The following is a 16847-nucleotide window of genomic DNA, read 5'->3' as shown; positions in this document are numbered from 1 at the left end:
AGTAAAGCTATCTTTAATTTGTTGTATAAAGCAGAGCTTAGATGAGGTTATCACTTCAAATCTCTAATGAGAAAATTCTACAGGAGATAACTTTGGATTTGTTCATTGTTTTCTGTATTTTCCTGCTTTGTGTTAGGGTATGTTATCATATCAGGCTGCCTTTTTGGACAGATTTAATCAGAAAAAGTGAAAACTTTTTTGTTCTGAGTCTCTGGGTTTTATGTGTATTGTTTATCGGGGACCCTTTTTGGGGGCTTAGAACCACAGTATTGAAATGGAAATCTCTTTCAAACTGTGTGTCTTAATATCTTCTGTGGTGTAGAGAATTACTTGCCATAGAAACTTTTAGGTTGAACACATTAAAATTCCTAATTACACTGTAACATATTTTAAAAGGTGACATGTTTTTTGGTAATTCAGTAATTGCAAGTATGAACATGAGGAATTTGGGAGGCATTTCCCCAGAGCTCAGCCCATCTGTCGAGGAAACACCTTCCACATAGTATCCTGTTTACCTGTCTTATAAATATGCTGAAGAACGGAAGAGATGCTAAGCATTTGGGGAAGATATCAGCAGATGCTTTATCTGTAGTGAAAGCAGAAATCAAAATCAGAATGGATAAGTTTGGAGGATTCTCAGAAGAAAAACCTGCAACGGATGAAATCCAGGGGATGTGTTCCATGGTAAACATTGATAAACAAAAAATGCATATGAAATTTCCCTCTTCTGTTTTTCTTTTTTGTCATAATTAGGTTTTAGTTTTTAGCAAAATAGTTAATCCAAAACAATTTATTGTATTGTTTCATTTCATTACTCCACAGCTGAAGAGTGAAATTGAGTATGCTACTTCAAAACACTTCAAGGAATTCAGAGCAGTTGAATACTGTGACAAGATAGTGGACGGAAAATATTACATAATTACAGTAAGAAACATCTTTTATTGCATACCATAACTTAACGTGAAGTAACTATCAAGATGTGCTTGAACTAAGGTCATTTAATATATCCTACAGGTTCGTGTTTTGGATGATGCATGTATATTTCTGGAGGTCTATAAATCTTTACCTGTACAAACTCCTGATGGATTAAGGAAATTTACGATTGGATGGAAAATTCTTGAAGAAAACAGGGCAATAAACGATCCACTAAAACCCTAAAACTGCAATCAATGCAAAAGTCAAACAGTCTCTACTTTCTCTAAAAGGCTGCCTTCAGCAAAACTTTGTCGAATTGTATTGGTCTTTGTTCAGAGTTTATTAAAGTATCACTAATTACCTTCACTGAATGGAAGTTGATTTTATGTTGTCAGCATTGGGTATATTGAATGTTGAAAAAGCAATGTAATCAAAGATGTAAAACAAAAATAAATCATATATAAGCTGGAAACATTGCACTATTTATTCTTATTTTTAAAATATTAACATCTACACTACACTGACAATGAACTGACTTCTACAAGACCTTCATGATTTTATTATATCAAATTAATCTAATAGATACATTTGACACATCAAAGGCTAATTAATAATTTTTATTACATTGAAAATACTTGAAGTGATGTCACACTTAATATTCCACAGCATCATGTTGCTCATTTCCATTTCACTTTTGCAAAATGTTTGAAATGAAGCCAATTCTCTTTAAAGATATGCCAGTTAACCAGCAAATGCCAGTTTGAAACTGGTTTATGCCATTGCTAACCGGCATATGGCAGTTTGAAACTAGTTTATGCCAGTTCAGTGAAAACAGCATTTTGATGGACTTAGACAGATTTATTTGGTATACACAAGTGTAAACAAAAAGATATTTCATTAAGAACAGCTCTCTAGACAATTTCAGCTTTTAAAGGGCAGCCTTGATAAGGTAAGCAGCAGCGATAAAAAAAAAACATTGTGATAAAAAACAGTAATGTACGGAAGAGGATTACGGCCACTGAAAAAAAAAAAAAAAGTTAACTGATTTTTAAATTTTATTTCAGTGTAATATGGTAAAAAGTCAGAATTCTGACTTTTTTTCTCAGAATTCTGACTTTTATCTCAGAATGTTGGATCTTAATGTAGATGGGCACCATGAAGGAAGAGATGTGGGAGCGTTCAGCTTCACTGACAAAGATGTGAGTTGTTTGAGAAGGCCAGTGACACATTGGTGGAAAATGACAAAATTAGGCAACTTTTTACGTGCCCGAGGGGGTCCCTTCATTAATGGAGGGGCAGAAGGTCATTAAAACAAGAGAGCTAGTCTCTAAAACAGACATGGCTACGGCTTGATGTTAACATGTTTGTAAGCTGTCAGAATTCAGTCAGAATTCTGAGATAAAAGTCAGACTTCTAAAAAAAAAAAGTAAGAATTCTGACTTTTTTCCCCATATTAAACTGAAATAATTAAACAAATCTTTTAACTTTTCCTGTATAGCTACAACTTTGTTTTTTTTGTTTGTTTAGTTTTTATAACCCATTTTACATAACATTCAGCAGTCTAATGAAGCTAAGGCGGAAATTCAACTGAAGAAACTCTGATTACTTCCATTCAATCTGAGGCTGATCTGCCTCCGATGCAGCCAATCCGCTTCAAGCTACATCTCCTCGATGCCCAATCATCATCCAGCACTCACCTTAAAAGCAACTCCAAAATCATCTCTCGGCCTGCTCTTCAGCAAGCGCAAGAACCGTCGCTCCTATGTCTGACTTTGATTCAGACAACCCACCTCCATCCCCTTCCCCACCATTGTAGTAAGCTCATCCGACTTCTCCTCGATGCTCCTTCAACCTCACCTCCAGTGTGTAGTCCCTCCAGACTTTCATGGAGTTCCCTGTCACTTTAAAACGGTCCGGCAGAAGACCGCCATGTTGAGCCTGGTTCTGCCAAAGGTTTCTTCCCAAGGGGAGTTTTTTCTCTCCACAGTCACTTCATGCTTGCTCTTCATTGACAGTTCATGGACAGTTCATGCAAACTTTGTTCATTCAGTGTCATCTAACTCAAGCATCACCCTGTATACCAGCCTCTATGGATTAACCAAACTTCATCTATCTAAACTCCACCACCAGTTTCAGGCCCGGGGGATATCCATATTCTCATACATCAGTTTATCTGCATTAAAGTATAAATCAGCTTTTATGTTTCCTGCCGAGGCCTGAGCGCCAAAGTTCAAACTATTGTATCAATAAAACTCTTCTAATTGCATCTTTCTCTCTCTGTGAGTTTTTCAGATTGAAATTGCAGTGGGGAAGAAACTGTTCTGGAATTTACTGGGCCTGCATCAGAAGCTTGGAGGTCTCTTAACAGAGAGCAGCAGGGAGAATAGTCCATGGTGGGGGTGTGGGGGGTAATTTATGATATTAATGGGCTCAGCTACACTGGGATAAAATGTCTTTAATGGAGGGAAGAGGGGTCCCAATGATCTTTTCTGCTGTTCTTACCACTCTTCTTACCTTCCTCCAGTCTGAGGCGCTGCAGCCTCCAAACCACACAGTGAGACATCTGGTCAAAACGCTCTCTCTGGTGCTTCTGTAGAAGGTGGTGAGGATAGGTGGGGGCAGGTGGGCTCTCGCAATAAGTAAATGCGCTTTTATGCCCTTTTGATCAGTGAGGTGGTGTTTAAATTCCAGTTGAAGGTATCTGTAATGTGCACCCCCAGGAATTTGGTGCTGTTGATCACCTCTACAGCTGAGCTATTGATGACCAGTGGAGCGTGGTTAGGCCGGTTCTTCCTGAAGTCCAAGTTGATCTCCTTTGTCTTCTCCACATTCAGGATCAGGCTGTTATTTTTGCACCAGTCCAGCTGCTCCACCTCCTCTCTGTAGTTCTGGTCGTTCTGGTCTACCACCGTGGTGTTGTCTGTAAACATCACGATGTGAATGGTGATGAACCTGGGGACACAGTCATATGTCATCAGGGTGAACAGCGCTGAGGGGAGCCTGTGCTTAGACTGATGACATCAGAGGTGTTCTGTCCAACTCTGACTGACTAAGGTCTGTTGGTGAGGAAGTCTAGCAGCCAATTGCAGAGGGGTGTATTGAAGCCCAGCTGTTCCAGTTGGCCCATCAGATGCTGTGAGTAGATGGTGTTGAAAGCTTAACTGAAGTCCAGGAAAAATATCTGCACGTGGGTGTTCTCCTCCAAGTGTGCCAGGCTCAGGTGGAGAGCAGCAGAGAGGGCATCCTCAGTGGAGGACGCCTGCCGGTTTTGTCAGTAGGCGAACTGGAACGAGTCGAATGTCGGCAGCAGACTGGAGACGACGTGTTCTTTAACCAGCCTTTCGAAGTACTTCATCATGATTGGAGTCAGTGCGACAGGCCTGTAATCATTTTGTGAGGTCACCTGAGGCTTCTTTGGGACCCAGTTAATGGTGGCAGACTTGAAGCATGTTTGCACTAAGGATCGGTTCAGCAAGATGTTAAAAATGTCTGTGAGGACACCAGCCAGCTGATCTGCACACTCCTTGTACAACCGCCCAGGTATGTTATCAGGCCCTGGGGCCTTCCTTGGGTTGACTCTCCCTAGAGTTTTCCTCACTTCACCTACATCCAGGTTTAGTGTCTCCTCCTCCTGGTGTGGAATGGCTTTCACTGTTGGAGTGCTGTTAAGTGCCTCAAACCTTCCAGATAAGTTGTTCAGTTTATTTAGGAAGTCAGTGTTTGCTGCATCTACTGGGGGGGAAGGGTGTGTTGTAGTCCATGATCGTCCGAATGCCTTTCCAAATCCTCCTGGTGTTGCTGTTGTCATGGAAGAGATCCTGGATCTTCTGGCTGTGGTTCTACTTCGGTGATCTAATGGCACGGTTCAAGTTGACATGTGAGTTCTGCTGAGTTCCATGCTTTTAACAATTTCCAGGGTCATTGGTCTCCCCTGGTGGTGATGTTCTTTTTGATGCTGACGTCCTCAATGCATTTGTTAATGTAGGCTGACACAGTCATGGCATAATTATCAATATTTAACAAGTTGACATATGTTGCTGCAGCCTTGAAGATGTTCCAGTCAGAGCATTCAAAACAGTCTTGGAATTTCTCCATGGCACCCTCAGACCACACACAGGCCGTTTCTCAATATATGTTCTTGAGCGTTCTTGTGTGCTCGTGTACTTGTGATACTTCATCAGCTTCAGCCCGAGCCCTGTTCCAATTGCAGAGAACGCCAGACCGAGAATGCACCAAATACCCAGATGTTGTTCTCGCCCCGCCCTCTTTATTGAGTATGCATCAGAGCAGACTTGTCCGTTCTTGTGATTGACAGCTGTCCCAGCATGCACCGCGGCAGCAGTAGCTTTCAATGAAGCGCTCCATTGAAAGTTAAAAGTTCTCTTTTCTGTTGCTGTTGTTCAATAAAAGTATGTTTTAAGATCATTTGAGCCGAGAATATTATACTTAAAATTGTCACTTTATAGTCCATTTACTGATTTATTGTGTAATAAAAAAAAAAAGATTTCCGAAGTTGAGAGGACCGCGGCAACCAGCAGAGCTCCAAGGGTAACAGCAGCCAAGGCTAACCGCAGCCCGTCTGCAGCAGCCCTCTCTCTGATGGCGATTTTTTGTTTTATTTGGCAAAATTATCATTTGATTTGTGTTGATCTGACTGTGTTCATTAATAAACTGCGTTCACACCAAACACAGCAGGAACAGCAAAAACGCTCCTGCTGCTTCCTTTTTGCTGCTTGTACCAGTTTAGTTCTGAGGCGCAGCTGAAGCAGCTTTGCTGCTCTAGCTGCGCGGTTGAAAAGTGGGTCTGACGTGCGTCTGGCGGCGCTACTCTATCCTTTCTTTCCCTTGCAGCTATATTTGCTGTGATCAGTGGTAATAAAGTAGTTTTAAGAAGTTTTTAAGTGGGAAAATCAACCTGAAAACATAATCACTGCAGTCAGTTCATCCAGATAACCACCCTGCCCTCCAATATTATTTCTGTCGGGGCCGCTTAGACCCCCACATACCGGCAGTGCCCTGTCAGTAGGAATCCCGTTCAACAGCAGCCTATGGCCCGTTCGCCTCCTAGCAGTTCGCCGCGGCGGCTGGAAAGTGGTTTTCATGTACTGCAGGCACCAGGGTAATAAAAGCGAACATGTTTTGTTGGCAGGTTTCAGCATTTTAAGTTAATTTAGATTAATAAACTGTTTCAGAGGAGTGATCATAGCTCTCTGTATCATCAGCAATGTCTGTCTCCCTGCCAGCTCCCAGATCAGCGTCTCTGATTGGTTGATGTGGCGCGTCGAGCAGCAAAAGTTCATTTTTTCATCTCGAGCAGCAGCTTTTTTGCAGCGCGTTGCGCATCAGATGCTTAAACGCCCCTAACGCGCTGCTTCACTTGCTCAAAATGCGCTGCGGGACAGTTTGCTGCGCCTTTACGTGCGTCAACCATTGACTTTGCATGTGAAATAGCTGCTCCTGCTGCGTTTGGTTTGAAGGCAGCTTTTTTCTCCCACTAAATGAAAAAAGTAATTATTTATTATTATCTAGAGACTATTAATAACGGAAGGGGAAATGCAGCTCTAGAAGAGCCGAGCGTGTGGTGACGTCACAAGTACACTTCTGTTCCAATTGACCCAGATTTATGCTGCGTGCTCGTGTTCTCGCTAAGGCCAGACTTTCCTGTGTCCTTGCCAAGACCGGACTTGACGAGAACGCAAGTCCATACTCGCATTCTCGTGAATCAAGAAGCGGCCTTAGACCTCTTTAACTGTTGGTTTAGCCCTGATCAGCTGGGGCTTATATGCAATGATAAGCATGACTGAGAGATTATTTGATGACCCAGGGTGGGGACCGGGGCTACTCTGAATTCATTTTTGATGTTAGAGTAAACCAGGTCTAAAATGCTTTCACCCCGAGTTGCAAAGTCCATATGTTGTTAGAAATTAGGGAAAACAGTCTTCAAGTTAGCCTGGTTAAAATCCCCAGTAAAGATGAAAACACCCTCTGTATATGCAGATTGGAGCTCAGAGATAGCCTGGTATAGAGTCTTCATGGCCTCTTTTGTTTTAGCGCTGGGAGGCATAAAAACAGCAGTGAGGATAACCACACTGAACTCTCTGGGCAGATAGAACGGCCTGCAGTTACAGTCAGATACTCTATGTCAGGAAAGTTGGCAACCGATCTAGCATTTTCTACACCAGCTGTTGTTGATGTAAACACAGGGCCCACCACCCCGAGTCTCACCCCATTGTCTGGTATTGCTGGATAAAGCCATGACTCCATCAGAATGATGGCGCAGCAGTTACATATCTTCTTCTTTGATGAGAGTTCCAGTGAAGATTATCCATTTTGTTTTCCAGCAAGCGGACGTTGCAGGGCAGGATTGATGGAAGTGGAGGACTGTGAGGATTTCTCCTTAGCTTCACAGTTAGCCCCCCTCTGTAGCCTCGTTTTCTCCGTCTCGCACATCTCCTTCTTCGGCAGTTACGTTCCGCTGTTGTGTTGTTGAGATCCGTCTGTAGCACTCCGTAGCTTTTTAAACAGTCAGAAATATCAGTATTTAAAAGGTTTTGAAGTCTTATTTGTGTCATTTTAAGCGGCATATTCTGTGAAATTGTTAAGAGGAGCTGTTCTTGGCCGCTGCCTTGGAGCACCGCCGTGGTAACCGTATATAGTACATTTAGACAGTTATTATCAATATATTCAGATTTATACACATGCATAAAAAAATAACAAGGAAAATAAGAATAGCTTTTGTAATACCAGAATTCAATATAAAAATAGGAAAACAAATTTCAGATGGATTATCAGTATACACAGGGGAAATGTTGGCAATATTATTAGCTTTACAATGGGTAGGAAATATAAAACCATTAAAAACGGTAATTTGTTAAGATTCACGCTCTGCATTATTAAGTTTAAAATATAATCAATTAGATAGACATTCTATTAGAAATATTTCATACATTATTTAGAATAAAAAATGTAGGTTTGATTGTTGTATTTTTGTGGGTTCCTGCACCTATTATATATAGATATACACATATAGTATAAGGAAATGAGAGGGCAGATAAAATGGCAAAGAGGGCAATTCAAAATCATATTAGTTTTACCATCAAAACAAGTAAATCAGAGGGAAAGAGTATCATTAAAGAAGAATTGATGGAAAAATGGAAAAAAAGGTTCTCCGACGCGGCGACGGCATAGGCCGATCTGGTCCCCCTGGGATACAGTGCAATATTATTATGCTATTGTTACTATTTCATTCATATTGTTTTAGGGGCTTAGGCAAAGTCTACATTCACTGCTTTAACCAGAACTTTGTTTTAAAACTTTTTGAATCCTGTCTCATTTCCAGCAGAACTTATCTGAATCCTTATTAGCATTACCTTTTCTTGGAGTTATTCCAGGTGCCTTTGTTGGTTTCCCATATTGTAAACTTTAACAGTTGGGTTTCATAATAAAGAAAAAAAAAAAGATTTCACCCCAAATTGCAATGTGTAAATCTAAAGAACAACACGTAACAACACAAAGCATACTTAAGTAACAACTTTATAGAAACAGAAGGTCCAGAATGTAAGATCTTAACAGAGCCTCTTGTTATGAGAAATGACCAGTAACATGTCGGAGAAAAAGCAGCTCTGGTATGGTACAGGGGTGCAAATAATTAATGGTTTTTAAGCTAGAAAACAATGCATGTGTTTTTTTAGACTATTTCAACTGTTTTAAAATATTCCAGAGCTATGTCAGACCTTTATATAAATTAGTTAATTTTTTGCCCCCATCATACAGTGCAGATGAAAGTTACTTAAAAATAAATAAACTAACATTTTGCAGAGTGTCATGTCACACTGATGTTTTTTTGATCAGTCAGGTGTCTGGGCTGTTGCTCAGAAACACAGTTTGATCTCCCTCTAAAGTTTCTCTATTGGGTTTAGGTCTGGAGACTGGCTAGGCCATGCCAGAACCTTTATATGCTTCTTCTAGAGCCACTCCTTGGTTATCCTGTCCATGTGATTCGGGTCAGACCCAGCCTCGACCCATCTTCAATGGTCCACTTGGACACTCAAATAAAGTTTGGACCTGTAGGATCATTTCTGCTATTTTCTTGATGATAAGAACTCTTTACTATATGTGCTTAAACAACCAGCCAAGGCCTTGTAAACTACCAGGATTCTGAGCAGAGGGAAAGTAAAAAAACAATGGATTCAAGATTGACAAAAGATATGGAAGAACTCAAGTTGTCATTGAATGTCATGTCAGAAGAACTGAGCAAGGTGGTAAAGCAACAAACAAGCCTGATGCGCTTGATTGGAGAAATTCAACAATTGAAGGCAATCATCAAAGAAAAGGATGAGAAGATAGAAGACTTGGAAAAAAGAGTGGAGGACTTGGAACAGGCTACAAGAAAGGAGGATGTGGTGATATCTGGCCTTAAAACAACACACCGTTCATATGCAAGGATGACAGCAGAAGATAATAAACGGGAAGATGCACCACCAGATGAACTAGTTTCTCTTGAGCAGCAAGTTGTCAAATTTTTCAGTAGCAAAGGGATTTTGCTGGATAGTGAATCCATTGCTGCTTGTTATGCAATGCCTCAAAAACCAAATGTAAATTTGGATAAAAGGAAGAAAGGACCCAATATCATCCTTCGATTTGTGAGTACAAAACACAAAATTGAACTGTTAAAAGTTTTAAAAAGACTAAAGGGAACAAATGTGATTGTGAATAAACACCTCACAAAGAAGAATGCAGAGATTGCTTACCGTGCCAGGAAACTGAAGAAGGAGAAAAAAATACAGGCTACATGGACTAGGAATTGTAAGACATTGATAAAACTTAATGAATCTCCTGAGCAAACCAAGGTTTTAACCATCAAAAATGTTGCAGAGCTGGAGAAATATAGATGAATGGAACATTGATTTGCTACTGTTGAGGTTATAGTTCCTTATGCTTTGGTCATTTTTCTGTTGTTGTTTGTTTGTTTTCTGCATTTTAGCTTTTTTGTTTGGTGTGTTGAACATACTGATGGAAGTCAAGAATATATTTGGTCATGAGCAAAAAAAAACCAACAGAATTTAAGTATGTTGATCTTACAGATCATAAATTTTATGATATAGAAACTAATATCGACCCAAAGACCAACTCCAGTTATAATATTATACAGCATTGTGAATATTATTTGGAAGATAAAATTAATGTGAGGTCAGGGGACTTTTCAATAATTCATTTTAATAGTAGGAGTATGCACAGTAACTTTTTTCAGATAAAAAGCTACCTTGGAAAATTTGATGAGAAATTTATTGTGGTAGCAATCTCAGAAACGTGGATTACTGAGGGAAATAATCTGCTGGATGGTCTAGATGGATATCAAATGTTAAGTCAGAATAGACTAAATAAAAGGGGAGGTGGTGTTGCACTATTTGTTAGGTCTGGATTGAGTTGTACGGTTATTGATAAAATTACATTTTCAGTTGATAATTTGATGGAATGCTTATCTGTTAAAATGAAGGGAAACGGACACTGGCGTGTGTTAATTAATTAATTAATTAATTAATTAATAAAGTTGTGTTTTCCTGGGTTAATCCATAGATGAGTTTAGTAAAAAAAATATCAGAGGTGTATAAAAGGCACAATGGAAAGTTTACTATTATTTGTGGAGACTTTAATATTGATTTGTTGAAATACAAAGAGCATACTAAAATGACAGAATTTTTAAACACAATGTTTGGGTTAGGTTTCTATCCACTAATTTCAAGACCTACACGAATAACTAAAGACAGTGCATCATTGATTGATAATATCTTTATAAATAAGTTTGATGTGAAAGTTAAAAGTGGATTGATGGTCACTGATATAACTGATCATTTGCCAGTATTCACGATGTTGGATATTGGTAAACAGTTTAAATTAAATATGCAAATTATTAACTCAGTTAGAGTCAAATCACCTGAAGCTGTGGAAGAAATGAAAGTAGCATTAATAAATTATAATTGGCAAAATGTTTATGTTGATGATGTTAATGAGTCATACAATACGTTTTTGGAAATATTTGTAGGAATATATAATTATTATTGTCCCCTTAAAGAATATAAACAATTGTCCAAAAATACATTGACTCCTTGGATGACAAAGAGTTTGGAGAAGGCATGCAAAAAGAAAAACAAGCTGTTTAAGGATTTCATTAAGTGCCCAACTCAGGAAAAAGAAGAAAAATATAAAACATATAAAAATAAGTTAACATCGGTGCCGAGAAAGCAAAAGCGGGATTATTATGATAGGTTACTGCAAACACATTGCAACGATATTAAGGGTATTTGGAATATAATTCATAGTCTTATTAAAAATAATAGGTATAGAGATCTCCATATATGTATTAATCATAACAATACTATAGTGGAAAAAACGGAGGATATTGTTGACGTTTTTAACAAGTACTGTATTAACATTGGTCCTAATTTAGTAAATAAATTGCCAAAGCCTAAAGATGGGAAGCATAATCATAATTTCAATAATATTAACACAATGTTTCTGGGAACAGTGAGTGAAAGTGAGGTAGTAGACGTAGTTAAAAAATTTTAAAATAAGAAATCCAAAGATTGCAATGATATTGATATGGCTATTGTAAAAGAGGTAATTCATTGTATTATTAAACCTCTTACTTATATTTGCAACAGATCGTTTGTAACTAGAACCTTTCCTGATAAAATGAAGATGGCAAAAGTTATGCCAGTCCATCAAAGTGGTGACAAGCAAATATTAACAAATTATAGGCCGATATCACTGCTACCACAATTTTCAAAAATTCTGGAAAAATTATTTATAAAAAAGCTGGACTCTTTTCTCAATAAAAATTATTTATTGAATGAGCACAAGTACAGCTTCAGGAACAACTGCTCCACAACTTTAGCTGTGATGGAGTTTGTGGAGCACTTTGCTGCAGCAGTTGACCAGAAACTTAATACCATAGGTGTGTTTATTGACTTATGTAAAACATTTGATACCATTGATCATGCACGACTATTGGGTAAATGTGAACTGTATGGCCTATGGGGGGTTACATACCAGTGGTTAAAAAGTTATCTAAGTAAAAGATTACAATATATACAAATCAATAACACAAAGTCACAAACAGGCATACAGTAGTAAAATTCCTAGACACAACTGTAAAGTTGTGTCCTAGGACCTAAATTATCTATACTTTATTTAAATGATATTTTTGCAGTATCCAGTAATTTAAAGTTTATAATGTTTGCTGATGATACAAATCTATTTTTTTCTGGGAAAAATTTGGATGAAATAATAAAAACAATAGAAAAAGAGTTAGCTGAGTTGAAAGCATGGTTTAATTATAATAAGTTGTCGTTAAATGAAGGAAAAACTAAATTTATGGTATTCTCTGGTAATCGGGTCTATAACGATGTAAAGTTATGTATAAATGGAGTTGAAATTGAAAGAGTTTATGAGACAAAATTTTTAGGGATTATTATAGAAAACAAACTTAGTTGGAAGCCTCACACAGAATATATTAGAAATAAAATTGCAAAAACTGTTGGAATATTATTTAAAATAAAAGATTTAATAAATATTAAAGGCCTCCATATTAGATATTCCTCTTTGGTTATGCCTTATTTGTCTTATTGTTCATAAGTATGGAGAAATGCGAATAAAACAATTATTGATAGGTTAGTTAAGTTGCAAAAAAAAGCTATAAGGCCTATTAATAAGGTGGGATACCGTGAACCAACTGGTAAACTCTTCATTCAAATCAAAACACTAAAATTCAAAGACATTGTTTATATAACAATATTGGAAATAATGCATAAAGCAGTGAACAAAAGTCTTCCTTCTGGTATTCAGAAATTATTTAAGTTAAGAGAGAATAAATATATAATTTGCGAGGTTTGTTTAAATTTCAATGTGCAAAAGAGAAGAGCCAGATAAAAAAAATAGTCTAGATGTGTTTCAGTTATTGTTGTGAAAATGTGGAATGAATTGAATGATGATTTAAAGTTACGTCCTTTCTTGGTGAATTTTAAAAGGGCTTTAAAATGTAAAATGATAAAACCCTATGTTATGTAGATTTGAATATTTTTATACACAGTAAAGAACCTGGTAGGTTGTAAAGGTTGTAAGTATAAAACAGGATAGGCAATAATAAGCTTTGTTTCAGCCTACCGGTATTCCTTTTTTTTGGGTAAATTGTTGGTTTTGTTATGTTTTGATATTGTTGTTTTGTTGTTTAATGTTGGATTATTTGCTAAAAAAAATAAAGTGAAAAGTGAAAGTCAGAATTCTAGCTGATACAGAGGTATTCAAATACTTTTTTTTACAGCTGTATCATACAAATAAATAGTTTTAAAAATTATATATTGGGATTTCTGGATATTCTTCTTTTAGATTATGAATCTAACTATTATGTGTGTAGTTATAATGATCCCTGTTCAATCTACTACAAAGTAGATGAGAACTTTTATATGTTCTCATTACATAAGTTTAAATTTCTTAACTTCTATACAGGCCTGACTATGTTTTGTTCCTTTTGAGATTTGGGTTACAGTATATAACAATATGGATTAAAGGGGAACACCGGATTTTTTACATTGGCCCCTTGATTTTACGCTATTACATCATGTTCTACTCACCCATATTAGTTTTGTGTCATTTGGAGCTGCTCTGAAGATATTCTGTTTGTAATCCAAGTAACGTCTTCCTATGGGCAACGAGTTGAAGGCAAAAACTAAACTGTTCATAATTTATTCTTTATGGTAAGTGTTGAAAACCGTCATGGTTGCCCCGGGGCTGTTGATTCAAGTGCAGGACACTTACTGTATGTCTAGGTCAATATTGTGATTTGAATATTTTAAATAAATCAGACATGAGAGCAAACATTTCACATTCAGTGTTATTTATTGGTTGCATATTTTTTATATTGACAGTACAGCTCATATCCTTTACTATAACACCAAACCCCACAGATAACAGCATTGTGTCATTACTGTAGTTAATTATCAAAGTAACAATTCAGTGTATTTTAGTTGCAGGGCAATCTCCTGGAGGATAATGAACCTAACTGTCTGGATGTTAGTTTTCGTCAAAAGGTTTGAGCGGATCATCCCACTTGTGGTGTTGTTGAACTCCCATCAGGCCTATCTCCAATCTACCTATAGAAACACTTCGGAAGACCCACAGATGGAGGTAATCATTATCATCTCCAACATAAACCTGCAGGAAAACAGAACAGTTTTTGTTCTTCATTAATCACTAACTGTAAGTACTTCAGAAAACATTAAATTAGAACAAAAGTGTTCCTTCTCTTACAATAATGGAAAAAGGTAATAACTGATTCTTACCTTGATTAAATAATGGTGAACAAGTATGTTCTTTACTCTGTAAAAGAGGGCTTCGTAATTCTCAAAAACGTTCCCCGCTTGATCCTCCACTTTGCTCTTCACCTGAATAATAATAATTAAAAAACTTAAACCTTGAACACCAAATGAAAGTTTTTAGGTAAAGTTTCAAAGAATGAACAAAGTGAATGAGTCCTACCACATCACAAAGCTCCTGAATATCACCGGTGGCATATTTTGTGTCTGACCATTTTCCAATAGGGACTTCCATTCTGATGTCCTCTGCGTTGTCTGAGAAAAAACAGCTTCGGTTTGACTGAAATTGTTGATACCAGTTGAGTTTTGAACATATTTATACTGCAAAGCCAGCAGGTTTCCTGAAGGGTGGTTCAGCTGTACAGTGGGAGGAGCTCCATGTGAAAAGTTCCAAATAATTCCAGCTTAATCATTTTGTAATTTGACTGTAAGGTGGAATTTAGATAGCTGTAAGATGCATGTTAATGAATAACAGAACCATGACAATACAAAAAATGTTTAGAGGCAAGAACTCATTAAAACAACACAAATAATAGTTAAACTGATCTATGTGTCCATACAAGAAAGATCAATTTATGAACCCTTTCTCTTGTCTAATCACTATATTTAATAAACCAGTTTTGTTTAAACGCTTTGAAATTCTACCTTATAGCTGCTACAGATCCACAGAAATGTCTGGTTTGACTTGATTGATGCTCAGTGTTGACAGATTACTTGTTAGTCCGCTTTTTTCTTTCACAAGCAACAAAACGTTTAACAGTTGACAGTGACTTCAATAGTTGTGTTGTTTTAACAAAAATTGTGGAGCAGAAACAAAGTCAAATCTATATGTCCTGTACATATTTTTATTTCAATCTGAAAAACTCACACAGAGAGAAAAGATAATTAGAAGAATTTATTGATAAGAAAGTATAGTCTTTGGCGCTCAGACCTCGGCAGGAACATTCATGCTGAATTATGCTTTAACATGCATGAGTAGATGAATGTGAATAGGGATGTTCCCCCCGGGCCTGAAACTGGTGGTGGTTTAATCCGAGCTGGTTGACAAGGTGATCTGCTGGGGTGAATTGTGGGACTAGAAGACTGAGGGAGCTGACGCCGGGGCTTCACTCAGACTCGGGATATAGAGGTCCTGCTCGGTGATGCAGGCACCGTGAAGTGTCCATGATGAGCAAGCATGAAGCGACAGTGGAGAGGAAAAACTCCCCTTTGGGAAGAAACCTCTGGCAGAACCGGGCTCAACATGGTGGTCTTCTGCCGGACCAATGCGATGAGGCGAGGGATGGTGACAACTGGGATTAATACTCTCTGATGAGGTTGAGGTGAAGTCGTGACATGGAGGACGATTCAGCTGCGATGGCGGAGAAGGGGATGGAGGTGGGTGAATTGTTGTCTGAATCGAAATCCGACATTGCGATTGCAGGATAGCGGCTGTGGTGAGATTTGAGGGAGTTTATAAAGTGGAAGCAGGACGCTGATTGGGCTTCGTGGTGGAGTAGTTCGAAGCTGATTGGCTCGCTTCAGAGACGGATCGGCTTCTGATTGATGGAGGTAAGTCAGAGTTTCTTCAATTGAACTTTCGCTAGAGCTTCATTTCAATCTGAAAAACTCACACAGAGAGAAAAGATAATTAGAAGAATTTATTGATAAGAAAGTATAGTCTTTGGCGCTCAGACCTCGGCAGGAACATTCATGCTGAATTATGCTTTAACATGCATGAGTAGATGAATGTGAATAGGGATGTTCCCCCAAAAAGCCGAGGTCGAGGCTGGAGAGTTCGTATGCTCGTAGGGCATACGCTAGGGACAGAATAAAGAATGCGTAATGAAATGCTGAGAAGGTTTGCGAACAACTTACCGAGCCAGGTTGTTGATGAGGATGGCGACCACGGTTGACGCCGAGAACTTACCGATGATGATGATCCCATGATGATGATGATGATTTACCCATGATGATGATGATGAACCCATGATGATGATCCCATGATGATGATGATGATGATCCCATGATGATGATGATCCCATGATGATGATGATGATGATCCCATGATGATGATGATCCCATGATGATGATGATGATGATCCCATGATGATGATGATCCCATGATGATGATGATCCCATGATGATGATCCCATGATGATGATCCCATGATGATGATCCCATGATGATGATGATCCCATGATGATGATGATCCCATGATGATGATGATCCCATCATAATGATGATGATGATGATGATCCCATGATGATGATGATGATGATGATGATCCCATGATGATGATGATGATCCCATGATGATGATGATGATGATGATGATCCCATGATGATGATGATGATCCCATGATGATGATGACGATGATGATCCCATGATGATGATGACGATGATGAACCCATGACGATGATGATCCCATGATGATGATGACGATGATGATGAATCCTGCGGATAATGATGATGAATCCTGCGGATAATGATGATGAATCCTGCGGAGGATGATGATGATGACGACGACGACGATGCATCCCATTATGATGATGATGATAATGAATCTTGCAGATGAGTCTG

General features: G+C 38.1%; 1 protein-coding gene and 1 long non-coding RNA gene across 2 annotated transcripts; one reads left to right on the top strand and one right to left on the bottom strand.

Moving 5' to 3' along the window:
• The first annotated feature begins 523 nt into the window (after positions 1 to 523).
• LOC119789051 lies at positions 524 to 1381 on the top strand. The gene is made up of 3 exons (XR_005281534.1): positions 524 to 684; positions 823 to 924; positions 1015 to 1381. It is a non-coding gene; the product is annotated as an uncharacterized LOC119789051 (long non-coding RNA).
• Positions 1382 to 13790: 12409 nt separating this feature from the next.
• On the bottom strand, positions 13791 to 14608 carry LOC119789035 (cystatin-A-like). Its single transcript, XM_038293785.1, has 3 exons — positions 14449 to 14608; positions 14253 to 14354; positions 13791 to 14124 (listed from the first exon to the last, which is right to left on the bottom strand). The coding sequence occupies exons 1-3, from the start codon at positions 14518 to 14520 to the stop codon at positions 13984 to 13986; spliced, it is 315 nt and encodes a 104-aa protein (XP_038149713.1). The 5' UTR covers positions 14521 to 14608; the 3' UTR covers positions 13791 to 13983.
• Between the last annotated feature and the right edge of the window lie 2239 nt (positions 14609 to 16847).

The sequence above is a fragment of the Cyprinodon tularosa genome, unplaced genomic scaffold (assembly GCF_016077235.1).
Source record: "Cyprinodon tularosa strain WSP-4 unplaced genomic scaffold, ASM1607723v1 ctg33, whole genome shotgun sequence".
In the NCBI taxonomy this organism is placed as follows: domain Eukaryota; kingdom Metazoa; phylum Chordata; class Actinopteri; order Cyprinodontiformes; family Cyprinodontidae; genus Cyprinodon; species Cyprinodon tularosa.
The sequence above is the reverse complement of the archived record's forward strand: the minus strand, read 5'-3'. Positions and strand labels throughout refer to the sequence as shown.

Bases quoted from the DNA above. Each gene is read 5' to 3' on its own strand.
- LOC119789035 (XM_038293785.1), bottom strand. From the start codon at position 14,520: ATGGAAGTCCCTATTGGAAAATGGTCAGACACAAAATATGCCACCGGT. The intron at 14,355-14,448 runs GTAGGACTCATT...ATTATTATTCAG, and splicing joins TTCAGGAGCTTTGTGATGTG to GTGAAGAGCAAAGTGGAGGA. The intron at 14,125-14,252 runs GTAAGAATCAGT...GTTTTCCTGCAG, and splicing joins TTCACCATTATTTAATCAAG to GTTTATGTTGGAGATGATAA.